General features: G+C 41.5%; 1 protein-coding gene across 2 annotated transcripts in view; it reads right to left on the bottom strand.

Moving 5' to 3' along the window:
• The window catches only part of arhgef28a (Rho guanine nucleotide exchange factor (GEF) 28a), a 99,317-nt gene that overhangs the window by 62,732 nt on the left and 9,343 nt on the right, over window positions 1–27,242 (bottom strand). For both annotated transcript variants that reach the window (XM_076988260.1, XM_076988261.1), the window contains exons 3-6: window positions 14,493–14,587; window positions 13,788–14,098; window positions 13,285–13,477; window positions 8,812–8,929 (exon numbers count right to left, since the gene is read on the bottom strand). In XM_076988260.1, the coding sequence (XP_076844375.1) occupies window positions 8,812–8,929; window positions 13,285–13,477; window positions 13,788–14,098; window positions 14,493–14,513 (643 nt within the window). In that variant the 5' untranslated portion in view covers window positions 14,514–14,587. The remainder of the gene's footprint in view (window positions 1–8,811; window positions 8,930–13,284; window positions 13,478–13,787; window positions 14,099–14,492; window positions 14,588–27,242) is intronic.

The following is a 27,242-nucleotide window of genomic DNA, read 5'->3' as shown; positions in this document are numbered from 1 at the left end:
CACTGGGGGCTAGGACTCGACACTTGTAAAGCTGCTTTGTGACAACAACTGTTGTAAAAAGCGCTATATAAATAAAATTTGATTGATTGATTTCTTTAAAATTCTAAAAAATCAAGAAAGTTTTCTTAGGTGTATGTAAGGTAATAGTTGTAACACTCTTTAAAGCTGTGTTACAACCCACCCCACCCCTGTCATCCATTGTTTAACTAGCTGTATTAGCAAGGTGATTTGAAAATAACGGGAAAATGCATTACAATTTACCTGAGAAACTAGTTTAATGTAATATACTGTATTTTGTGAACTATAAGCCGCTACTTTTTTCCCCATGATTGGAACCATGCGGCTTATATAGAGGTGCGGCTTTTCTGTAGATTTTTCTTCACCCGTCAGGGGCGGAGCAGAAAGTTAATCAGGTGGTAGGACAAAGTTGTAAATCAAAGAAGAAAGTGCTCATTTTCATTTGGCACATGCAAGCAGCAGGCACGACAGAGAAGTTTCTTCAAACCAACATGTGTTGTGCCGAATTTCGACTCACAATATGAAACTCAGCGGCATGGTGAAAGGCAGTTATTGGATGGACATAACTTTTTGCGTGTCGCGATCATATGTCAATGTTAAACAGTCACAGAATCTGAGCTTTCAAATTGCAGATCAGGTGTAAATGTAAAAAAAAAAAACACTGTATATGCGTAGACATCTGCAGCATGATAATAAGACTAATGTAAGATCAATCCAAATGGAACAGATGCATTTAGGATGTTACGACCTTTTCCAGACGTATTGGAGACATATATGTGCTATCAGGGTCATTTGCACATGCATAAAGACACTACAGATGATATTCGGGAGTTACAGTGATTATAACTTAATTCATTGAGCACTCTAGTTTTGTCCCAACTAGATATTTAGACATAATACTGCTGTAATACTGCGAAGTCATGGTCAGAGGTGAACTTCGGTATAGCCAGTGTGTATTTTATTTAAAATAATTAACACCCTTGAGCCAGTGAGTCTTTGGACATAGATAATGCCATGCCATTTTCTGTGATGGATAATTAAAGTCTAACCCATATTTATGCATAGAAACGTAAATCGACAATATAATCTGTAGCGTCTTTATGTGAATAAACAAGGGGAAGTCGTAATTCGGCACATTAAATATCTGTCCCAACTAGATATTTAGACATAATACTGCTGTAATACTGCGAAGTCATGGTCAGAGGTGAACTTCGGTATAGCCAGTGTGTATTTTATTTAAAATAATTAACACCCTTGAGCCAGTGAGTCTTTGGACATAGATAATGCCGTGCCGTTTTCTGTGATGGATAATTAAAGTCTAGCTCATATTTATGCATAGAAACGTAAATGGACAATATAATCTGTAGCATCTTTATGTGGATAAACAAGGGGAAGTCGTAATTCGGCACATTAAACATTAAAAGGAAGCAAAGATAAAAAGACAAAAGAAAATATTAAGAAATTAAAGATAAAAAGGAAACAAAACAATAAAATAATGTAATACAGTGAAGTGTAATATGATCTCTCTTTCTCCTGCGGGTCAGAACCCTTGCAGCAGTTCTGAATTCTGAACTCGCAGTAGGTGAGAAAATAGAACTCTTTGGAATAGAACAGCGTTACAATAATCTAGCCTTGATGTGATAAATGCATGGACAAGTTTTTCACTATCAGCAGGAGAGAGCATATCTTGGACCTTAGCGATGTTTCGGAGGTGACAATAAGCTGTCTTGCATGTAGTCATGATGTGTGGTTTGAAGCTGAGGTCATTATCAAAGGTGACGCCCCGGTTCTTAACACATTGTCTGGCATTCAGATTAATTTGATTTAAATAAGTCTAGACATAATTCCTTTGTGTATCACTGCCAAGAACAAGAACCTCTGTCTTCTCTTTATTTAATCGCAGAAAATTGTCAGACATCCATGTCTGTAAATCATCTATGCAGTCAAACAGTGAGCAAATTGATTTTAGGGCTTTAAGTTCTAGAGAAATGTAAAGTTGAGTGTCATCTGCATATTAACTACACTGTAAAAAAAAATCCTAATTTTATGGAAAATAACTGTAAATATTTAATGTATTTAAAAAAAATTTCCAATAGTATGCAAAACTTTGTAAAATTACAGACATTATTTGTAATTTGACAAAATGTCTTTTATTTTAAGTATTATGACAATAATTACAAGTTACATGCTTTTCTCGTTTTTTTACGGAAATAATACAGTATTATTTATACAGTATTTTTCTGCTTTCTTAAATTATATACAGATTCATGTATAATTACAGCAATTATCTGCAATTAAACATTCAGTTGATTATATAAAGGTTTATGTCTGTAAGAACTAAAAAGTTTTTTCCTCTGTCATTTTAATCAAAATCTTATGTCTTTTGGCACTGCTGGTTTAAACATGATTTTCAATGTCAGAAATGAATGTGGTTTTCATAGTATTAGCTATGTATGTATCAATACTCATATTTTGATTGTTAGGCGTCCTCGTAATTCAGAGGATCCATTGATGTTCAGGAGAAAAATGTACACAGAACAAAATATATAGGTTCAGACATATTAATATGCCACAGAACGTGATGGTAATTGATTTGACGAAAAAGAAAATAATTTCTGCAATTGAAGATGCTCATTTTTATGATGCCTACAGAATGAATTGTGACTTCCTAATGTCAGTTCAGACATTAGATTTTTACATTGGCATATCTAAAGTATGTAACTGTAGTAATGGCTGTAGGAGATTTCTGTTGATTGTTCCATCTCTATTGATGTCTGTTCTCATTTTAGTTATTGAGCAGTCAATGGCAATAGAAAATGGCAGTTTGTTTGGGTGCTGGACTTTTAAAAGAAACATTTCTAAACACTGGGTCTATACTTGAACATAACCAAGGAAATAACCTGTAACACACTGAGAGACAGATTAACTGATATACTGGTAGACGTACATTGTAATGGAACAGGCTTTTAAACTTAAAAATGTGTGTGCCTATAGTTACACACTGGAATAAAAATACAAGTTGAACAACCACTTAAATATAAATGTTATCTCTAGGCTAGGGGCATAAACGTGATTTGAGCTCAACGTATTGCTTTTAACCATAATTGGTTAATCTGACTGTCATTCAGGAAACTGGCCAATGACAACTGTCCGCGCCTCTCAGGTCATGTTTGAAAATTTCAGCGAGTGTGCTGACGGTGGACATTACGGTGGGTCAGCCTATGAGCTGTGGTGGCTAGATAGCTACCTGGATTATTGTACATCTGCCTGCCAAATTATTATTTCACTTGAATGTTTCATTCGATAAAGATGAAAACAATAAAATATTAATATCTAATATTTTCCGATGCTTTAAAATACTTTAATTCGGTCACTGTTAAATACATAATGGGTTAAATAATGCTCTATGTGGTAATCAAGTCTTTGTTATAAGGTTCATTGGACATAACTAAATCTAGCAACATAGCTAGTTACTCAAATTCGGTCTCGGTCTCATTTTGAATTGGTTTTAAATGCGAGGTGAACCTTGAAATAGTTGAGTATTTTTCTGAGGTAACGTTAAGTCTAATTTGCTAGGAACGTTGCCGACTATTCTATCGCTAATGATTAATATTCACATTAAATGATGTACAAATCAATGTGCTTAACAGTTCAGCTTTCTCCATATGCCACTCATGTCGCATGTTGTAGTTGACATAATTTCTACATTTTTAGCACTCTGGATCTGATTTTGGGTGACAGACATTAATGGGGTTTAAAAAATCCACCTCCATCACGTTCTGCGTGGCTGAATATTGTACCGTCCGCCAATGGGCAGCGTCGAGGGGTGGAGTCTACAGGCCTCCCGGCAGGCCCTGCGGTGAGTTCCCCGTTTCCCTGAATGTGTGTTGTATGTGTGTTAGTGTGTGTTAGTGTTCCCCCTCCCTTTTCCCCTTAGAATCAGTGTATTTGGCACTTGTTTATGCTTTTAGCGTGTTGCTTATAAAATAACAGTTTGCTAACATTGGTGTCATGACTCATTCTGGTCCTTCTGACTCGACACCGTTACAATATGTAATGAATATGAATAGACTTAAAACTGCAGCATTTTTTTTGTCGAAACCTTTCCAGATTAATGGAGAAAATCCTATGCAATTAAAATTCATGTTGCTGCTGGACCACTTCTCAGTTAAGCTAATGCAGATCTGCACTGAAGAAAGAAAGGGTGAAGGAGACCAGGTATGGTTTGTGTAAAAAATTAAAACACCATTATTGGGATCATTGTGAAGATTTTGTCCATTGCATTTTAACCCTTAGGGAATAAATATGCTTTCTCATATGTTAAATATGTAAAGCAAAAAAATAATATGCACCAAGTTTGTCCTACATTTTGTTTACTGTACAGAGCATCCCTTTTTTAAATGGCTTTGCAGTTTTCATTCTTGGATGAAAACTGATGTCCAGATGTATAAGCTTAACAAAGCTCTGTAGGTTTTCAAAGGGACTCCGATAAGGTGAACATATCACATTTTTGTCTCTCTGAAAAAGAGCTTTGTTAACCTGCACACTTGTACCCCTAGACATCAATTGTTTTCCAAGGATGAACTTTGAGTAGTAATTTCAATATCAATAAATTTTCTACCTGCAAAGATTCAGAATCTAACCAAGTAAATGGTAAATATTTCAGCTCATAAGAACTATAATATTTGTAATCTTATTGGGACAAAATTAACAGCAGCTAAGTTTGGATTTTGTCTGCAACTTTTTAACAGGCAGACTTCAGCTTTTCACTTCTGAGAGGCCAATGACCAGATCCTGCAGATTTCTTCTCTGCAACATACGGAGAATACAACCCTTTCTTTCACAGGAAGCTACCCAGGTGCTTGTACAGTCTCTCATCATCTCAAAGCTGGACTACTGCAACTGCTTACTTATGGATCTTTCTCTATGGGTCATCAGACCTGTACAAACTGATCCAGAATGCAGCAGCATGACTGGTCTTCAATCTCCCCAAGTTCACATGTCACTCCAGTGCTGCATTCTCTTTACTGCCTTCCAGTAGCTGCATACATCAGATCTAAAACCTCGATGCTTGCTTGCAAAGCCAAAAATGGACCAACCCCTCCCTACATGATGGCCATGGTCAAAGCCCCATCCAAACCTTGAGTACTTTGAACCTCAAGTACGGCTTGGCTTAAAACGCCATGCTTAAAGTCTCACGGAAAACAAACTTCAAGACCTGTTCTGGCGCCGAGATAGTGGAATGAGCTTCCATTGACTGTCCAGACTGCAGAGTCCCTAGCAGTCTTCAAATGACTGAAGACTCTTCTGTAGAAAAGACTAAAACTCTAGCACTTGTCATAGTTGTTTCCGTTGTATGATATAGTACCTATGTGAGTTTGCATTTCTTGTAGGTATCCATTTTAATTTCTGTAGTTTAGCAATATTCAGCCTATGTTTTTGTGTACTTCTAGGTATTTGCATTGATTTTTGTAGTTTAGTAGTATTCTGGTTTGAGGGTATCTTGAATTCTGACCTATCTATGTACTATTTAGAATTAATTCTGTGAACAGATGGCAAAGCACTTCGTAAGGCGCTCTGGATAAGAGCGTCTGCTAAATGCCCTACATGTAAATGAGAAGGAGTGTATCTTTCATGTCACATCAGTGTTATGTGTTTGTAGTTGTGTTCAGGCTACTGATATTGGTGATAGAGAAAGACACTGAGTACATTCCTGGGGATTTAAATGATTAAAAGTAATGATAGAGGACATTGAGGTGCTCAACATTGGTATAATATACTTTTTCATTTGTATAAAATAACTTTGCAGTTTGCATTCCACATTTGAGTTTGTCCTGGAAGTCACGATGAATATGGACAGGAACTTTTTGTGCTGTCACTTTATTGGAAGTGCTTAATTGTACTAATTCAGGGAAAAGTTGTAAAATCATACTAATTATGTGCTAAATCATAATAATCCAGGAAAAATCTGTAAAATAACGGTATTTCTCTGCAAAAATATTAGTGCTGTCACTTTATTAAAAGTGCTAAATGTCACGGTCGCCCCCGGTTACAGCGGCAGCGGTCCTGTTTTTTGTCACGTGATGTTCGTCCTTCAGGTGGGCGGGACCCGTGATCCGTCTCACCTGAGGGTCGTTTGTTCGTCTATATATGTCTTGTCTTTGTACCAGTTGACTGCTGGTTATTATTTCCTTCATTTGGAACAATGCACGGGTTTTTGGTTTGCACACTTTCTATTAAACCATCCTCTTTCCCTGAGACTTGGCGTGATCGCTTCCTTTTTGAGTTGCTCACCCTGCCCGTCACACTAAATCATAATAATCCAGGAAAAATCTGTAAAATTATGGTATTTCTCTGCAGAATGTTTAATGAATTTTCCTGTAAATTTATTGTTTTTCCACTTAATTTAAATCAGGGTTTTTTACATTAAAATTAAATTTTTTGTTTGGCAGCCACTGCTGCCAGTCGTTTACCGATTTTTTTTTTACAGTGTAATACCATGTTTATTAATGATATGTTGTAGCGGAAGCATATATAGGTTGAATAGTAACAGCCCAAGAATTGATCCTTGGAGGACGCCACAAGTTATTTTTTGACGTGTGGAAGAAGATGTACCTAATGCTACAAAGTAATCACGCCCAGTTAGATATGATCTAAACCAGTCTAAGACTAAGCCTCTAATGCCTACCCAGCTCTGTAGTCGATCAAGAAGTATTTCATGATCAACAGTTTCAAAAGCGGTGCTTAACTCTAGCAGAAAAAGGACTGAGAGTTTGCCTGCATCCTTATTCAATCTCAAGTCATTTATTACATTAACTAGGACTGTTTCAGTGCTGTGGAGAGCTCTGAAACCAGATTGAAAAGTGTCATTTATTTTATTTACTTTGACATAATCATTCAACTGGATTGACAAAACTTTTTCAAAGATTTTGCTAAGAATGGGAAGGTTAGATATAGGTAGATAATTATTGAGAATTGTGAGATCAAGATTTCTGTTCTTTAATAGTGGTTAAAGAATATGCAATTTTAAGAATATTAAGGAATTTTCCCAGTTGCAGAGACTGATTAACAATCGTTAGAACGTCATTAACTAATGAGCTCAGAACCTGCTTGAAAAAGCATGTTGGTAAAGGGTCCAGTTCACATGTAGAGGATTTTAGTGACGAAACCACATCAAGTAGTGTTACCATGTCAACTTCTTGGAAATAAGACATATTAAAGTTAGGCTGAGTAACTGATGTAAGGGTTGATGGTCTATTAGTGCTTGTTGCTATGTTCTGCCTTATACTAGTATACTAGTAATAGGCTGGAAACCCTCATTGGCATAAGAGGTCAAGTACTCTCCTGGTTCAGGTCCTACCTCACAGATCGTTACCAATTTGTACTAGTAAATAACGAATGCTCAGAGCATTCTAAGGTAAAATATGGTGTCCCACAAGGATCTGTACTGGGCCCCATATTATTCTCATTATACATGCTACCACTGGGCACCATCATTCATAGGCATAGTATTAGCTTCCATTGCTACAGAGATGATACTCAGTTGTATATATCATCCAATACGGATGATATCACCACTACTCTCTACTGCGTCCAGGACATTAAAAACTGGATGGCGTCTAATTTTCTTCAACTAAATTCCGATAAGACTGAGGTGCTGATTGTTGGGCCTAAAGCTGCTAGAAGCAATTGATATTCCCCTTTACCCTAGATGGTTTTTCAGTAACACCTAAATCTACCACAAAAAGCTTAGGAGTTACTATTGATTCGGATCTTTCATTTGACATATATGCAATGTCACTAAAATGACTTTTTCCATTTACATAAAATATCACCAAGCTGAGACACTACAGTCCTAACTAAGGCTAGAAAATTCTATTGTATTAGTCCCACTCTATTTAATATAGAACTGAATTTAAAATTCTTCTGTTGACCTATAAGGTGTTAAATGGTCTTGCCCCACAATATCTGAGTGAACTCATTGCTTACTACAACTCTCTCGCCCTTTGCGCTCCCATCTCGCCCTTTGCGCTCCCAAAATGCTGGATTTCACCTAGTTCCAAAAATCTGTAAGACTACATCCAGAGGCAGAGGAAAAAAAGCCAGAGGCAGAGCTTTCTCTCGCTTTCTCTCTGTCGCCTTTGGCTTGTTCATTAGGGATCTGGACCCATACGATTGTAAAGCTGCTTTGTGACAACATGTGTTGTGAAAAGCGTTTTATAAATAAATTTGACTTTGACATTACCAAACAGTTTCAAATAAGTTCCTGACAGGAAACAAATCTTTAAAGCCAGATTGTCAGAATGCATGAAATTACCACTGTAGGGCTTGTGTGTTCTTGGACAAGTTTGGTGGCAACAGCAATGACATCAGAGCCAACTATGTTCTGACATTTGGGCCTGCTTAAACTGGTGCTGCATCTAATCATTCAGAAGCCTGACAGGGGAAGCTCATACAAGGACAGACTAGACAGGAAATGTCAGTGATGCTATCTGCTTGTTCCTCTAGCTTGTGTTCTCAGAGCTAATGTTTCTGGAGCCACAAGAACACAGAGGTCAAATGAAGTCGTAGATCTCCAAGAAAGGGGCCAAATACAGTCACAGCAAGCTCTATTAGGACTGTGTGTACTTTACTGTAATTTCAAAATGTTCTGATATGAATCTGTGAAGTTATTAATTAACCAGTTAGCCATGTAATTACACTATGAGCTATTAGCAACATAGAAACAGTATACTAAGACAGGTGGTATCATTTTAGTTTAGTCAAAGGAAAAGTGAAAGGTTTGGGGCTGACCGTTGCTGAAGTGATTAGGCGGGGGTTGGGCATCACGACAGAAGCATGGGGGCAACAGGCTGATTTTGGGGGCTGAATATGAGTACGAACGGAGGCGAACTCCCTGATCACCAGAGTCCTGATGGAGACAAACAGGGATCACTGATGACATCACACACAAGCATATATATATATATATATTAGGGATGTCACGATTCTCTAAATCCTCGATTCAATTGTATTTCCATTTTTAGGGTCACGATCCGATTCGATTCCTGATTTACAGCAGAGAGGCCTATGCCAGATCAGATTAGTCTATGGTCAGTCATTGGTTTGATTAATCAAATTTACAATATCTTATTTCAAAAGGTGGGTTTGATACAAGTGATCTGTAATACAGTTGTGATCAAATTTATTCAACCCCCACTGAAATAAAGTGTTTTGGCCAGTTTGACATTGATTTTGATAATTTCAGTAATCTTATTTACAATTATATCAAAGAGGCACTTGTGAATTAGACAAATATAACATAATATTTATGATGAAATAACCACAAATATATTTTCTGTGCTCACATCATTATCAGTTTTATTCAACCCCCTAGTGACATTATTTTTTAGTACTTAGTAGAACACCCTTTTCCAGTTATGACATCTTTCAAGGTCGCTGCAAGACACTTGTGTCAAGCTATGTATCTTAGCCCATTCTTCATGGGCAAAAGCCTCCAGTTCAGTCACATTCTTGGGCTTGCGCACTGCAACTGCCTTCTTTAGGTCCCATCAGAGGTTCTCAATTGGATTTAAGTCTGGTGATTGTGATGGCCAGTCTAGAATGTTCCAGTCTTTCATCTTCAACCATGCTCTAGTGGACTTGGATGTATGCTTCGGATCATTGTCCTGTTGGAAGGTCCAACTTCTCCCAATCCGCAGGTTTCCTCCCTTAGATAAAGGTACAGATCCAGGGGTTCATAGGTGAAGGGTTTTATGGTAGACTGGGGTGCTGGTGCTGTCATCCTGTCACTGCTCGTGGTCACTCAAGTTTGTTGACAGTGCAGTGGATGGATGCCAATGTCTCAGAATGCTCCCAAGTCTATGTTAACTTATGGTTCTGCCTTTTTAGCTAGGCTGTAATAATTTAACTTAATGCCGGAGTTGCTGCCACACTCCAGAAATGTTTATAATTTCATCTGTCCTGTATATGTCCTTATACAGAGCTAATTTTCCCTGTTATATCTTCTCCACATGGCTGCCCGCCTACTCGAGGCACACCGAGATGAGGAGAGACGAGCCTTTCCAAAGATCCATCCTGGGTCGGCCACCTCCTGCCTAACCAGATATGATGGAGGATCAACCCACTGCCCTGACTAACCAGATATGATGGAGGATCAACCCACTGCCCTGACTAACCAGATATGATGGAGGATCAACCCACCACCCTGACTAACCAGATATGATGGAGGATCAACCCGCCGCCCTGACTAACCAGATATGATGGAGGATCAACCCACCGCCCTGACTAACCAGATATGATGGAAGATCAACCCACCGCCCTGACTAACCAGATATGATGGAGGATCAACCCACTGCCCTGACTAACCAGTGTGGATGATGGATAAAGGATGATGGATAGGACTAAAAGGAATTACATAAAGGACTCATGTATAACATTACCAACTATCAAGACGTTTGGGACTGTACAGGAATTACATAAAGAACTCATGTTTATAAATCTACACCAAGATGGACTTTATCACTCACATCTTTTCCTTTTTTCTCTCTCCCTCTTTAAATTGTTGTCATGGAGTTTTGTTGTTATGTCAGGGAGTTTTTCCTTGCCACTGTCACCCTTGGCTTGCTCACTGGGGGCTAGGACTCGGACACTCGGACACAACTGTTGTAAAAAGCACTATATAAATCTCCTGGTACTGAAAAGAATTCATGGTACCCTGCACACGTTGAAGCTTTCCTGTACAATTAGAATCAAAACAGCCCCAAGGCATAATTGACCCCCTGCCGTGCTTCACAGTAGGCAAGGTGTTCTTTTGTTCATAAGCCTGGTTCTTCCTCCTCCAAACATAGCGCTTGTCCATTGGCCCAAACAGTTCTAATTTAGTTTAATCTGACCACAGTACACTGTCTCAAAACATTTGTGGCTTGTCCACATGACTTTTGACATACATTTAGTCGACTTTTCTTGTTCTTTGGAGACAGCAAGTGGGTGTGCCTGGGAGTTCTGGCATGGAGGTCTTCGTTATGCAGTGCGCGCTTTATTGTCTGAGCTAAAACTTTGGTGCCCACATCTGACAGGTCTTTTCTCAGTTCCTTAGCAGTCACGCAAGGATTTTTCTCCACATTACACTTCAGTTAGCGCACAGCAGTCATGGTCAGGATCTTCTTTCTGCCACGACCAGGTACCGTTACCACTGTGCCCTTTAACTTGAACTTGCGAATGATACTTCCGTAGTGTCTCTTAGAATATTCTTCGCAATCTTTTTATATCCATTGCCATACTTGTGAAGAGAAATAACCTCTTCTCGTGTCTTCTGGGACCATTATCTTGCCTTCACCATGCTTGTAAACACACCAGTAGATGTCTAGAAGGAGCTGAGTATCACAGTCCTCTTTAATCTGCCTAATTGGTGCTTATTATGCTTGATTGCTGCTCGTTGACATCCACAGGTGTTTTTAATACCTGATTGAAATGAACCTCTGTTCTTAAGAGTGGTAGTCGTAAAGGGGTTGAATAATTGTGTCAATGAAGAAATCACAAAAAGGCCATGTAATACTTTATGATAAAAACAACTGATGCTATTTTAGTTGCATTTAGTTCTTTAACAAGTCCTTGTAAGATTTTATTATGAACACAATTACAAATGTGAACTGAATTCCATAAAACCCTTCACAGCATTGGGGGTTGAATACATTTGATCACAACTTTACACCACATTAGGCACTAGTGGTCAAGTTTAAATAATTTAATTAAGATAAATGTAACAATCTTGTTCTCAGTGGAAAACAACAAAAACAAACAAATAATAACAAAAATGAGGTCACAGAGGGTACCTGCTATCTAGTGGCTTTTTGGTAACAACAATGTGCACTATTAAAACAGCAATGTGCAACATAAAATAAATAATAAAAAAATACAGGAACAGTCATGTACAAACTAATAGAACAAATAGAGCCTTAACTAAACTCTATCCTACAAAATTTCTTAAAAAACAATTTCTTTAGTGTCTTCATACATGGAGGGTAACACTTTAGTTGTTATATGCGACCTTATACTTTCGCGAATGACCTTAGCGCGCGACTCCGCACACCTCGCGCGAACCTGCGCGAACGGCAGAGGCATTTATACTTGGCGCGTCAAATTCTTTACAGTGGTCTTCGAAACTATATGTGGTAGTATAAAGAAACACCCCTCAAAAACAGGGGAAATAACATTTACCTGATGAATTTTACTGTTGCATTGTGTTCCAGGTTTGAAAAGTGCTGGAATTTAGGCTAAAGTACTTGCAAATGCTTGAAATTGTAACTACTTTGTTTCACAACAAATAGCTATCTGACTGAACAGTTCTCTTGTATTACGTTAACAAATACGAGCCTCTTGTAATTCCAGGACGAAACATGAGAGAACGTGAAGACGTTAAGATTGGGCGTTTTGAAAATAAACAACCATTAAATAATGTGATGACAAAGCGAATTATTTTGAATCTTGAATTTTAATGTATACTGCTCAAAAAATAAAGGGAACACTAAAATAACTTATCATAGATCTCAATTAATAAAAATCTTTGAAATCAGTTGAAAATCTCTCATTTCTACCTGTTGTCTGTTCCATTTGCACAAGAGCAGTTGAAATTGATTCACAATCAGTGTTGCTTCCTATCTGAACACGAAGTGTGGATGACTTGGAGTTACATTGTGTTGTTTAAGTGTTCCCCTTATTTTTTTGAGCAGTGTATAAATATTTAACTTAATTAGGTTTAACGTGCTGGGAATTATTTAAATGGACCTTGAAAGTGACGTACACGTGCTTTAATTCTACCTTGTAAAGGTGTATGAACCCAGCAAACACGACTTGGTTCACTGTGCTGAAGCGCAGCGCGCACAAAGTTACAAAATTTGAGAGGTGCACAACCTCACGAATCGCCAGCACGCGAGGCCCTCGCGCATGGGCGGAGCCACAGCGATTACGTCATTTTTGCGATGCGTCAAGTATAAACCAGGCTTTACTTTGCGTAGTGTGGGTGTGTATGTCCTCTTTTTGACTTCGAGGCTCGAGATCGTGACATAATTTCAATCGATTTCAATTAAATATCGAAATCGTGACACCCCTAATATATATATATTTCTATATATATATATATAGAAATCCTGTATAAATCTGGGTGAGGTCACACTATGTGAGCATGAACCAGATTTTATTAAACTGAATTAGTGACATGCCCCAAATCATGAGGTGTGAATGAACTGGGAGACAGCTGGTCTATACCTTTAAAGAGGTGTGGTTAAAGGGGAATGCATTGGAGTGAGAGCCAATGCAGGTGAAGTCAGAGGCTCCTTTAATTCTATCTTCATCCTCTCCATTGCTTTTGTGATCAAGGGATATTTGGGGGAGGGGTTTCTTCATAAGGAAGTCATCGTCCTCCTCCTCACTGTTCATTTCCAAGGCCACAAGACTTGGGCTTATAAGAATGGAAAAAATGTCATTCCTAAATACATATAAGAAATTTTATTTAAAAGACTGAACAAAACAGAAGTTGCGCTCTTTGAGGTTTATGCAATAGCACTTACTTGCAATCAAAATCAACAGACAAGTGTGTCCATGCCCTGTGGCACAACTAATCCAAACACTTTTTTCTGCCAGGAGTCTTTATTCACACTGCCTCTTTGTTTGAATGGAAATGGCTTTGGCTATGTGCACGTATGCCATTCTTGCTGTTATCATTAGAGTATATTGGTAGACTTGAGCAGTGAAGGTGTTACCATATTTACCTGAGCTCATAGGGCTCTGGTGGTAAGCCTGTGCTGTGATAGGCCTGTTCCGCAAGCCGTGCTGTACAAAGAAACCTGTCCAGCACTAGCCCGGCAGGGGAGGTGGGTGAGAACTGAGAGAAGCTGGGAGAGAAAGGGTGAGACCATGGCTGCTTCTTCTTGAGCTCCTCCTCCTCTTGGATGGGTGGTGGTGCGTCCGTCACTCCTGACAAAAGAGTCACCGTCTCTGAGCCAGACCAGTCCCCCATGTCCATCCCAGAGCTGTCTACTGTCCCTTCGGCAGTGTGCGATTTCTTGTCTAGGTCATTGGCCTATAAACCAGAAAAAAACATAAATGATGGAATAGATGGAAATTTAACATGCTTGTTGTGAACATCACAATGATAGCCTAAAGCCTTTCCAGCAATATAAAAATGTTGATTGGTGAAACATGCCAGAAGCATGTTACGCTTCTATAACAAAAGAGCATGTAAATTTGATTTCATCAGACTGCATTTAAACATGAGGCTGTTCTGAAATGGATATTCACTCATTAACGTGCCAGAGACACACGCACACACAGTCAAATCCAGACAGACACAGACACAGACACACAGTCACACCCAGATGCTCATGCACACAGATACAGACACCACCCCCCCATACACACACGCACAAACACAGATACAGACATACCCACACCCACACAGCCTATAGCTGTCAAACCTTTCTGGTGTGGTTGGGCATGGCGGTGAGTCTGGCAGCAGCTGTGAGTGTGGGGTGGGGCTGAAAAGCAGAGCTCGAGTCCGACGTTGACTTCTCTGACAATAAATAAATAAAAAATAACAACAAAAACATGCGTTCAAATCTTGTGCAGAGCACTTTCAACTTTTAAAAGGGCAAGAAGGGTTAAATAAAGTGAACATATGATGGCAAAGAGCCTCAGCTCCAGTTTCTCTGTTTGAAAAGAATTCCACAACAGCCTGAATTCCACAACCACATTTCTTACTAAAGTTTTTTTGGCAAGTACTTTGATTTAGGTCTTAACACAGTTGATTTATATGTGGAGAAAAGTCTAATACAGATATCTGACATTGCAAAGCACAAGTTGTACATTGTACTTTTCACTAATGTAATGGCAGCATGAACGAACATGCTGATGATCAAAGAGGCCATTCCGGGTTGCTGAAAATCTTGATTAAGTACCATGAAGGAAGAATGTTTTTGTTTGCACAGATTATTACTATGCTGGAGTCTGACTGTGGTGGATAAACAGTGAATATGTGTATTCTGTTATCAACATAGCCAAGTGAAATTTTCAATAAAAACACACTTCTACACCATTTCCTCTCTGTTACATTCATCTCTCTCACTCTCATTCTCTCTCTCTGTGTCTCTCCTATACGCACATACAGGCATGCACACAAACAGTGTTTGTTGACTAAGCTGTTCTCTTTAATAAATCCTGTCTAGGGAGAACTTTCAGAGAGAACTTCCTAGACACTGGAGTAAGAACAATCAAACATTAACACAATGCATTTGTACATTTTGTGATTCTTTGAGCCATTTAAACCATTTAAATCTTGACATGTGACATATAGACATAAAACAAGAATGATCCAAATTTGACAAGAATCCCTGTCCACCTCTTGGGTATTGTCGGTCCTGATTTATGTTTTTACACTCTTGTAAATGGCCTGCTATTCATATGTTTAAACCAGAAAGACATGCACACATAAGCTATTACAAAAATCGTAAACTAAAGGCACAAGTGACAGGTTAGAAAATTTAAATTCATAGAAAGATTCACTACAGGGAGATGACTGAGGGGATAGATGAGGACAGTGTCAGATTGTGTGCATGCATCTTTGTTTGTGGATGTTTTAAGATTTAAGATTTATTCAAGTATGATGAATGTGTGTGAGGTCCTTTCAACAATAACACAACGATCTGATCCTAACTTCAGTGAAATCAATCCTCTCCACACATGTGGATGCACGGATGTACATACATATACACACATGCACATGCACACATGCTCTCACACGAGACACACACACCTCCATGTTGAGCTTCATAACAAATTGAACATTTGGTCTTTAAATCAAAGTTCTTCACAACACAGGTCAAGGTGTCCTGAGCTCCTCTAGTCAGGGACAAAAGGTACATACAAATGCAACTTCAACAAATACACCATGGTATGTAATCATGTATTCATTCATAACCTTAGATTGTTAGCTCATAGGAGGTTTTCTAGGATAGTGATTCATGTAGGGGCCAACGATATACGTCTGCGGCAGTCAGAGGTTACTAAGGCTAATGTTAAAGAGGTGGTTAAATTAGCCCAGACGATGTCCGATGCCGTAATCTGCTCTGGCCCCATCCCAATGCGGCGCGGTGATGAGCAATACAGCAGGCTCACGTCGCTAAACCGCTGGATGTCCAAGTGGTGCTCAGAAAATCAAGTGGGCTTTATTAATAATTGGAAAGAGTTCGAGGGCAAGCCTGGTCTTTTGGGCAGGGACGGTGTCCACCCCACCCGGGATGGCGCCGCCTTGTTATCTTGCAGCATAGCCCATAGCCTGTTAGTTAGTCAGCAGAGTAGCACTAGGAGCTGCTGACTAACCAGAGTCGCGACCAGGCCGCAGACTAACGGGCTAAACCTGTCTGCGAGCTGCTTAGAGGCGTCACCAAGTTCCCATAGGATTGAGACTGTGTCTGTGCCCCGGGTTAAACTGAATCAAAAGAAAATAGTCCGTCCTAAGTTTTTGACTAATATTCAAACTTCACATCCAATTATTACCTATATGACCGATCTGAAAATTGGATTAATCAATATTCGATCACTCAACTCTAAAGCAGTTTTTATGAATGAACTTATAACTGACCAGAAAATTGATATTCTATGTCTAACTGAAACGTGGATTCAATCTGGTGACTATTTATCTCTAAACAAAGCCACTCCTGTGGGATATAGTTATATACATAAACCTAGATTGTCAGGCAGAGGAGGAGGAATATGTATAATATATCGTGATTGTTTAGAAATTCATCAGAAATACTTAGATATCTCTAATTCATTTGAGATGCAGTCTATTAATGTAATTAGTCCATCTGAAAATAAAAGTACATTTTCCCTAACAAATGTATATAGACCACCAGGGCCTTACTCAGATTTCTTAAAAGATTTCACCGATTTTACAGCAAATTTAGCAGTATGCAATTGAGCAAAATTATGTAAGCTGTAAGCTGTGAGGCAGCTTGACCCTTGGAGGGCTGAGTGAACGCTGGCGCGACTTGCTGCCGCTGCTCACCCAAAAATTGCTAGTTTTATTAACGCTTAACTAAGTTGTGTCCAAAGTTTTTTCTCCTTATCTTTTAAATATTTTAAAGCAAGCCTACATTGTCTGCCTGGACTATTGCTGGATTATTGCTATTGCTATTCTAGAAGAAGTTTTACACCTATGTCAAACGCGACCCCGTGGTCTTTTAACTGCAATGCAAACTAGTAAGATCCACACCTAGTCAGCGTTTGTCTGGATTCTGCTGGCACTTACTCACAAACTTATTCACAAACCTGTAATGGTCTCGCTTCAGTATTCTGTTGCTGAGCTTCTCCGTTACCGATTCAGTCGGTCTGCTGCTCCATCGGATCTACTGCTACACCCGGACATAATCTTCACTCCTCTGCGGAGATACATCCACCGCGGGTCTCGTCGGAATGTTCTTGAAGACTCATCAAAGGCAATAAAATCTATCTGGTCCATCTCTCGCCGACCCCGACGCAACACAGGTCGGACTGCTGACCACAGGGTGCTAGCCTGCCTAGCCTGGTCGGCGAACACCCCAGCTACATCATTTCCCAACTCCACTGTCAACTTCGGTCTGCTTAACATCCGCTCACTCACGAACAAAGGACATCTCATCCGAGATCTCATCACGGACCGTAAGTTTGACTTTCTCTGTTTAACAGAAACCTGGCAAGTAACCAACGACTATACACAACTCAATGAATCGACTCCATCGGGGTTTGTTTACACCTGCTAACCACGTGACACCAGTCGAGGAGGTGGTATTGCGATAATTCACAGCGAGAAGTGGAAAGTCTCGCCAGTATCTGTCCCGACCTTCTCTTCGTTTGAATTGATAGTATGTAAACTGTCTGGATCTACCCCGACCATATTTACAGTCATCCATCACCCACCAAAACCCAACAGTACATTTTTAAATGACTTCGCCACTCTACTCACACACCTGTCAACCCTGTCACCAAATAACATCGTGTTGGGTGACTTTAATATTCATATGGACAACATAAATAACCCTCTCACCAAAGATTTTATGTGCTGTCTTGAGGGTTTTGGGTTTCAGCAGTACACCGATGCTCCCACTCACTCTAAGGGTCACATTCTGGACTTAATTTGCTGCTCAGGTGTCTCTCCTCTCGACCTTACAACTGATGAACTCCCAATAACCGACCATTTCCTCCTCTCATTCAATGTCAGTCTTTCGATAAATGTCACCAAACTTCCCCGTCTCATTTCTTTCCGTAATATTAAGGACATTAATTTGGATTCTCTCTCCTCCAGTATTAACTCCATATCTGACACTCATCACCTAACCACCCCCGACGATCTTGTTGCTCACTATTAGGGCTGAACGATTAATTGCATTTGCGATAATTTCGCGATTTTTAAAAACGCGATTGTCTAATCGCACAGGCTGCGATTTAAACTGGTCACGTGACTTGGGAGCGAGCCGAGCCGAGGACGAACGGAGCAAACCCGAGCAGGAGGCAGGGAGTTGGAGAAGTGAAGTTAACACAGCGCACTTTAACTTGTTGCACAATGGCTTCAGGCTCGACAGAAGCTGACACAACTGAAAGTCTAATACCAAAGAGGGGCAGCACATAAGTTGTGTGAAATTACTTTGGCTTTTAAAAAGATGCTGCTCAACGTCAGGTACCCTGCAAAACATGCCTTGCTACTGATGCTACGACGCGAGGTAACACTACAAACCTTCAGCATTAAAAAAACACCACAAAGCCTCGTATGATATTTGTAAGGCTAAAATGCCAATGACCAGTGCTGCATCTTCAAATACGCCAAAGTGTTTCTCTGCGCTTATACAGCTTTTTAGTATGCGGTGAGCAGCGAAATACCGTAAAATCACGCATATAGGCGCAATAAGATTTAAAGCACGGATGAATCGCGAAAGCGCGAATAGCTTGACCGCGGTCCAGCACCGAGGGTTCACTGACCGAACCGTTTGAAAGTGTAACTCCTTATGGATGTCATTCGAAGCGGCACGCTGAAATAACTCGGGCAGTAACGGAGTTCATAGTGAAAGACATGATGCCCGTTAATATAGTGAACAAGCCCGGCTTCATGGCTTTGTTAAACACACTGGATATGCGCTACCAAATGCCCTCACGCACATATTTTAGCCATGTTGCTATACCTGCAGGGCTGCCAACTCTCACGCATTGAGCGTCTTAGACTAAAAAATTAGTAGTTCGCTCTGGCGCCAACCACATGGCGATCGATCGATCACGATATAATAATAATATTTAAATTTAGTCCATTTTACACCCAGTGGCGGACTTAGCAATTTGGAGGCTCAAGGCGAATTTAGCTAGGGGGCCCATCAACATTAATATGCGAGAAATAAGTTCAGGTTCACACTACAAGATTTTAGGATGGTTTTTCAGTCGCCGACTGTTTTTGTAGATCGCCGACAGAAACTGTGGTCGGACGCAAATCGGGGATCATTCGGCGCTCGCTCAGTCGTGTAGTGTGAACTGCTGAAAGACGCTCGCCGAGTGGCCGCCAACTCATCGCAGACGACCGGCAGATATCTAGCATGTTTAATATCTAGCATGTTTCATATCTAGCCCAGTCGGCGACTGTGAGTCAACAGCAGCGTCTAGCTTCATACAACTTTACTACAAGACTGTGTTTAAGTTATTGTGACAGCACTGGAGAAATAGTGCGATTGACTATATCTATGTTCACTGCAACGGAGAGATGAAATAATTCTGGCAATTTGGGACTATGGGGTGGTTAAACGGTAAAAAAAATAATAATAATAACGAAAATGTGGAGTACATGTACGTTGTTTTTATTTTCTTCGTGGTGTTGCTGGTTCTCGCGAGTGTTTCATTTTCGTGTTCTCGTGTTTTTGGACGGCAGCCAGATGAGTCGGCGATTCCCCAGTCGTTTAATTCGTGAGCCCACGTCACCGATCAGTCATGTAGTGTGAAAGCCACAACAACTGAAAGACTTGCGATTACAGCACAACCAGTCGTGTAGTGCGAACGGCACAAAAACCTGATGACTGAAAAGTCGTGTAGTGTGAACCTGGCTTTAGCTAGACAAGGGGGCCCTACAGTGGGAGGGGCCCAAGGCAATTGCCTAGCAACGCCTCTATGCAAAGACCGCCTCTGTTTACACCCCCCCCTCCCGCAACCCTGTATCTGAGCTGTATAAAAAATGCCGAAACAGAGTTTCCTGAAGTGGAACAATGGGAAAAAATCGCGATTTTAAATCGCAATCGCAATTTATAGATAAAAAATTGCAATTAGATTATTTTCCAAAATCGTTCAGCCCTACTCACTATAATACTGGACTTCACTCTGTACTTGACTCACTAGCCCCACTAAAAACTAAGTCTGTAACTTTCACAAATTCAGCCCCTTGGTTTACACCCGAACTTCGGCTTATGAAGGCCAAAGGACGGAAACTAGAGCGGCTCTACAAGAAAACCGGACTTTCTGCTCATAAGGAAATGTATAAAAATCATATGTTACAATATAAGGAAAACATTATTCATACCAAAACAAATCATTATACTGATATAATCTGCTCTAATGAAGGAAATGCCAAGTCACTTTTCTCATTATATAAAAATATAACCCAAGCCCCGGACTCTATCCCATCTCACCTGTACTCTACTGATTTCTGTAACTCACTCATGTCATTCTTCACTGATAAAATCCATACAATCCACCACTCTCTTAGTTTACAATCCATTCCCAGTTTTCTCCCTGACTTTTCTCCTCCTGCTCATCCTTGGTCTGCCTTTCATCTTCCTTCTGCCTCAGAAATCTCTGATATCATCCAGAAGCTGAAGCCATCCACCTGCAAACTAGACCCTCTCCCTTCAGTTCTAGTGAAAGCCTGTCAGCCTTCACTAGTCCCTATCATCACCAACATCACACACTCTTCCCTTACCACTGGGACTGTTCCTGCTCATCTTAAGACTGCTGTAATAACTCCGATTCTGAAAAAACTTGGCGCAGACCCCACTGATTTTAATAACCTACGGCCCATCTCTAATCTACCCTTCATATCAAAAATTCTCGAAAAGGTAGTAGATTCGCAACTTCATAATCACTTAAAAAAATAATAACCTCTATGAACTGTTCCAATCTGGATTTCGTCCACTACACAGCACGGAAACTGCCCTTATAAAAGTCACCAATGACCTCCTTATGGTGGCAGATTCAGGATTACTCTCCATCCTTATCCTCCTTGACTTAAGTGCAGCATTCGATACCATCTGCCACACCACCCTCCTAAACAGACTATCTTCCATTGGTATCACTCAAACTCCCCTAAACTGGTTTAAATCATATCTCTCTTGCCGCACTCAGTTCGTTCATATAAATACATTTACTTCTCAACCTTTCCCTGTTACTTCAGGTGTGCCCCAAGGTTCTGTTTTGGGGCCCCTTCTTTTCATTATCTACCTCCTTCCTCTTGGCCATATCTTTCGTAAGCACAACATTAGTTTCCATTGTTATGCTGATGACACCCAGCTCTATTTTTCCTGTAAACCCACTCCCACTCTCCCACTCTCCACCCTTACTGATTGTTTGACGGAAATAAAATCCTGGTTCACTGCAAATCTGCTCAAATTAAACAGTGATAAAACCGAGGTTCTACTTGTTGGCACTAAATCAACACTCTCTAAAATTAACAGTCCCTCCATTGACATTGATAATACATCTGTTTTCCCTTCCTCTCAGATAAAAAGCCTAGGTGTCATCCTCGACAACTCTTTATCGTTTAAATCACATATCAATTAAATTACCCAGTCCGCCTACTTTCATCTACGTAATATTGTGACGCTGGCGTGTGGGAGCAAGGAGGAAAAGCGACAGACGTCTTGTGGTGCACACTGAACATTTAATGAAAATACAAAAACGCAAAGCCCAGCACAGATGGTGCAAGCACGCAAATTGCGGTGGCTTGCACAGGCATGAACTTTAGACAAAGACGAGCACAAGACACCGCGTTAACGCACATTAAATAGGTGAAGTACACAGACCCACGTGACCTCGAGACAAGGCACAGGTGTAACCACGAACACGCTCACAAACAACCCACACCCACGGAAGTACAAACATGGACATAACGACACGCAGACAACATAGCGGCACGCCCACAGGGAAGGGTCCGGAGCTGTTCCGTAACAGAACCCCCCGCCAGGGGCTCGCTACTCCCGGAGCGTCCCGCGTAGCGGGAGAGCCCCGAACAAACACCAACGGGCAGGTCCGGAGCCCCCGGGATCACGAGCCTCCGAGAGCAGTCACCCCCGACGGCGGGGACCGCCGCGGACAGCTCTAGCACACCCTCCCTGGGAAGACAGGGGAGAAAACATTAAACAATGGCACAGTCACAAACACGCACACGGGAACATGAAACACAAGAGGAACGAACGGGAAAAGGAGATTAGGGAGACATAGGGGAATGGACAAACATATAGGGACAGGCAGCCATGGCACCGCTCCAGCTGCCTGCCAAAGCGCACACGGTGTTGCTATCCCTCCAGGGAAAGCAGGCTGGGCGGGCGCGGCAGGCGGAACAGGCGGCGGAGTCCCTCCGGTCTTTGGGTTCTGACTCCTCGCGCGCGTTGCGCCGCTCGCAACTCCCGCTGGCCGCGCTCCCGGTGGCTTCCTTAGGGGAGCCTCGGTTCTCCCTCTGGGCGCGGCTGGAGTCCTGGCTTTCTGCCGCGCGCCGGCTGGTGTCCGCGGCGGCTCCAAGGGCGCGTGACACATCCACCTTGGACCGCTGACCACACCAGGACCCCCCTGCGCTCCTGGAGATGCCGTCGCCTCGCCCCCCGACGTCTCCATCTCCTCCTCGCTCTCGGAGACGCTCCGACCCAGCGACATGGGTTCCTCCGGGGTCAGGCAGCGGGAGCAGTCCATGCTGCTCGCCGCTGAGGGAGACTGAGGAACCTCCTTCCCTAGGTGGACTGTGCTCTCCGAACACCCAGAGGCGCTGTCCACCCCCTCGCTCTCTTCCTCGCGCCCCAAGGGTGATGAACAGGCGGACGGAGGGCGACTGACTTCCACCCCCTCCCCATAATACACGGTAGGAGCCGAGAATAGGGAAGGGGGAGGGCTGACGTCTTCCTCCGCATCGTGGCGCTCGGTGGAGGATGTGTGGCTGGAGGGAAGAGAGCTGGTCTCCTCGTCACCCTCCCCGTAGTAGACCGTCGATTCGGAGAACAACGACGACGGGGGGCTGACCTTCTCCTCCTCGGCCGTCCGGAGAGCTGCGGGAATAGAGGGAGCGCAGCTGGTTTCGCCTTCACTCTCCTCTGAACGAACGGAGGAGCGGGGGCTCTCCTCCTCTCCGGACTCGTCGCTGCCGAACTCGACTTCGGGAGGGGTGAGGGCAAAGGTACCCGCACCCACCATGAACGGCTCACTGGTCTCCTCCTCCTCAGGGAGAACCAGGAGCGGTGCGCTTGCCTCCTCCCTCTTACTGCTGCTCACAGCCATGGGTGGAAGCTCCAGGGACGCGTGGGGGTGTCTCTCCTCCCATGCGCGTGCCGCGGATCGGCGGAAGTACTCCGCCGTCTCGACATCCTCCGTCTCTCGAGCGGCACAGAGCAGGTACGTGCAGACAGGGTCCTGCTTCATCTGCTGCTCGGTAATGGGGACTTCTTGGCGCCGGACTGGGGAAGAGCCGTGGTGACGCCTGCTCCTTCTCTTCCCCCTTGGTGCTCGGGTGGCGTATCCTGGCATACGTCGTCTTGTTCGGCTCGTCTTTCTGTGACGCTGGCGTGTGGGAGCAAGGAGGAAACGCGACAGACGTCTTGTGGTGCACACTGAACATTTAATGAAAATACAAAAACGCAAAGCCCAGCACAGATGATGCAAGCACGCAAATTGCGGTGGCTTGCACAGGCATGAACTTTAGACAAAGACGAGCACAAGACACCGCGTTAACGCACATTAAATAGGTGAAGTACACAGACCCACGTGACCTCGAGACAAGGCACAGGTGTAACCACGAACACGCTCACAAACAACCCACACCCACGGAAGTACAAACATGGACATAACGACACGCAGACAACATAGCGGCACGCCCACAGGGAAGGGTCCGGAGCTGTTCCGTAACAAATATCAGTCGCCTTCGTCGTGCCCTTACACCACATACCTCTGCCATCCTTGTGCACAGCCTCGTCACTTCCCGCCTTGACTATTGCAATTCCCTGCTTTTTGGTCTTCCACACAAATCTCTCCATAAGCTTCAATTGGTTCAAAACTCAGCTGCCCGTATCATCACAAAAACCCCTTCATTCCACCATATCACTCCTGTACTGTCTCAGCTCCACTGGCTCCCAATCAAATTCCGTATAGACTATAAAATTCTTCTACTCACTTTCAAAGCCATCCATAACCTTGCCCCACCCTATCTCTCTAATCTTCTCACTGTCGCTATTCCATCTCGCACTCTCAGATCTTCCTCCTCTGTTCACCTGACTGTCCCCTCTGCCCGTCTCACCACCATGGGGAGTAGAGCTTTTAGTCGCTCTGCTCCCCGGCTTTGGAATTCGCTGCCACCTGACATAAGGAACATAAACTCACTTCTACAGTTCAGATCCTCATTAAAGACTCACCTGTACAAGATTGCTTTTAATGTTTAACTGATCCATGTTTTACTGTGTCATATTTTATTGTTTCTCTTACTTGTATTTTATGTATGAGTTTATTTATTTTTTGCTGTTGTAATTGTAAAGTGTCCTTGAGTGTTAGAAAGGCGCTATTAAATAAAATGTATTATTATTTATTATTAGTAAGTAGTGACAAAATAATAATGGTAGGAGACTTTAACATACATTTTGATAATGTGGAGGATCCAATGACAAGGGGTTTTACTTCTATATTGAACTCTGTTGGCATTACACAAAACGTAGTAGGACACACACACTATCAAAATCATACCCTAGATTTAATCTTAACGTTGGGTATCGACGTAGATAATGTAAATATACTCCCGCAAACCGTAGCTATCTCTGATCACTATTTAGTCCAATTTGAGATTCATCTTAACATAAATACCCGCCCGTCTCCTCGGCAGTGTATAAAGCGCTCGATAAATTCCTTAACAGTAACACAGTTTATTGCAGCCCTCCCTGATTTAACTGCTCTAGCCCACTCGCCATCTGATCCAGGAGAGTTAGACAGTCTAACCAACTGCATAGAGAATACCTGCAGATCAGCTCTAGATATAGTAGCTCCACTCAAATATAAAAAGACTAGATCTAAAAAAACTCGCTCCGTGGTACACTGACCAAACTAGAAACTTAAAACAAATAGCACGTAAATTAGAGCGTAAATGGTGATCTACTAAGTTGGAAGTATTCTACTGTGCCTGGAAGGATAGCATTATTAACTACAAATGGGCACTTGCTAAAGCACGCTCAGCATACCTAGCCTCACTGATAGAGAAAAATAAAAACAATCCTAGATTTCTTTTTAATACTATTTTCAAACTTACAAAAAATCAAGCAGGCGCAGAACCTCAGATTCCACTAAACCTCACTAGTAATGTATTTATAGATTTCTTTGATAATAAAATTGAGAATATTAGACAAAATATAAAACCTTTTATTAGCAATAAAACTGGTATGTCATCTAGTTTGCTTGATATTGATTTAAATTACAAACTGGGAGAAAAACTTGATGCTTTTCATCCACTCCCATAATCAGAATTAGAGAAAATAATTTCTTCCTTAAATTGTACTACCTGCACATTAGACTCAGTTCCCTCAAAGTTATTAAAAGAAGTATTACCAGCTGTAACTGAACCTCTTCTAACTATAGTTAACTCATCCATTACAATAGGTCACATGCCCAAATCATGTAAATTAGCAGTTATTAAACCTCTGATCAAGAAAACAAATCTTGATCTTACTGTCCTATCTAATTATAGACCCATTTCAAACACATAATTTATATCTAAGATCATAGAAAAAGCTGTTGCCCAGCAATTATGCCTATATCTGCATAGGCATCACATATTTGAAAAGTTCCAATCTGGCTTTAGGCCCCATCACAGTACTGAAACAGCATTAGTCAAGGTAACAAATGATCTCCTCCTTGCTTCAGATCAAGGCTATGTATCACTGTTAGTGCTTCTCGATCTTAGTGCAGCTTTTGACACAATTGATCATAGGATATTGCTAAAGTGGTTAGAACGTTGGGTTGGAGTCTCAGGCACAGCCCTTTCATGGTTTTATTCTTACTTGACAAATCGCCATCAGTTTGTAGAGCTCAATAATATTCCATCCAAACGTACAATAGTTAAATATGGGGTCCCGCAAGGCTCCATCTTAGGACCACTATTATTTACATTATATATGCTACCATTGGGCACAGTTATAAACAAACATGGTGTCAATTTTCACTGCTATGCAGATGACACTCAACTTTACATCAAACCTGATGACAAACTCAGTTTAGGAAAAAATCAGGCCTGTGTAAGAGATATTAAATGCTGGATGTCTCTAAACTTCCTCCAACTAAATGAGGACAAAACAGAAGTTCTCCTTGTGGGCCCTAAGGCCGCAAAACAAAAAATTCCAGATCTAATGCTTAATCTTGCAGGCTACCCCATTACACCTGGCACAGTAGCCAAAAACCTAGGTGTCATACTCGACTCCGACCTATCATTTGATAAATATATAGATAATACTACTAGGATAGTTTTTCTACATCTCCGCAACATTGCCAAGTTAAGAAATGCATTATCACAGGATGATGCAGAAAAATTGGTGCATGCCTTTGTTAGATTAGACTACTGCAATTCACTACTGTCAGGATGTTCAAATAGGAATCTAAATAAACTTCAAATAGTTCAAAATGCCGCAGCCAGAGTTCTGACCAGAACTAGAAAATTTCAGCATATTAGACCAGTCCTAGCAGCCCTGCATTGGCTCCCAATTAAATTCCGTATTGATTTTAAAATTCTATTATTAACATATAAAGCACTGCACGGGCTTGCTCCTGAATACCTCCAGGAACTAATTTCCTACTATGAACCCCCACGTCAACTAAGATCACAGGGTGCTGGTCTTTTATTAGTTCCACAAATTAATAAGGTAACAGCAGGGGGAAGAGCCTTTTCTTGTAAGGCCCCCCAGCTTTGGAATAATCTTCCTAAATGCGTCCGG

Source organism: Brachyhypopomus gauderio, unplaced genomic scaffold, assembly GCF_052324685.1.
Source record: "Brachyhypopomus gauderio isolate BG-103 unplaced genomic scaffold, BGAUD_0.2 sc61, whole genome shotgun sequence".
Lineage (NCBI taxonomy): Eukaryota > Metazoa > Chordata > Actinopteri > Gymnotiformes > Hypopomidae > Brachyhypopomus > Brachyhypopomus gauderio.
Note: the sequence above shows the minus strand (reverse complement) of the source record. Positions and strands in the feature narration are given on the sequence as shown.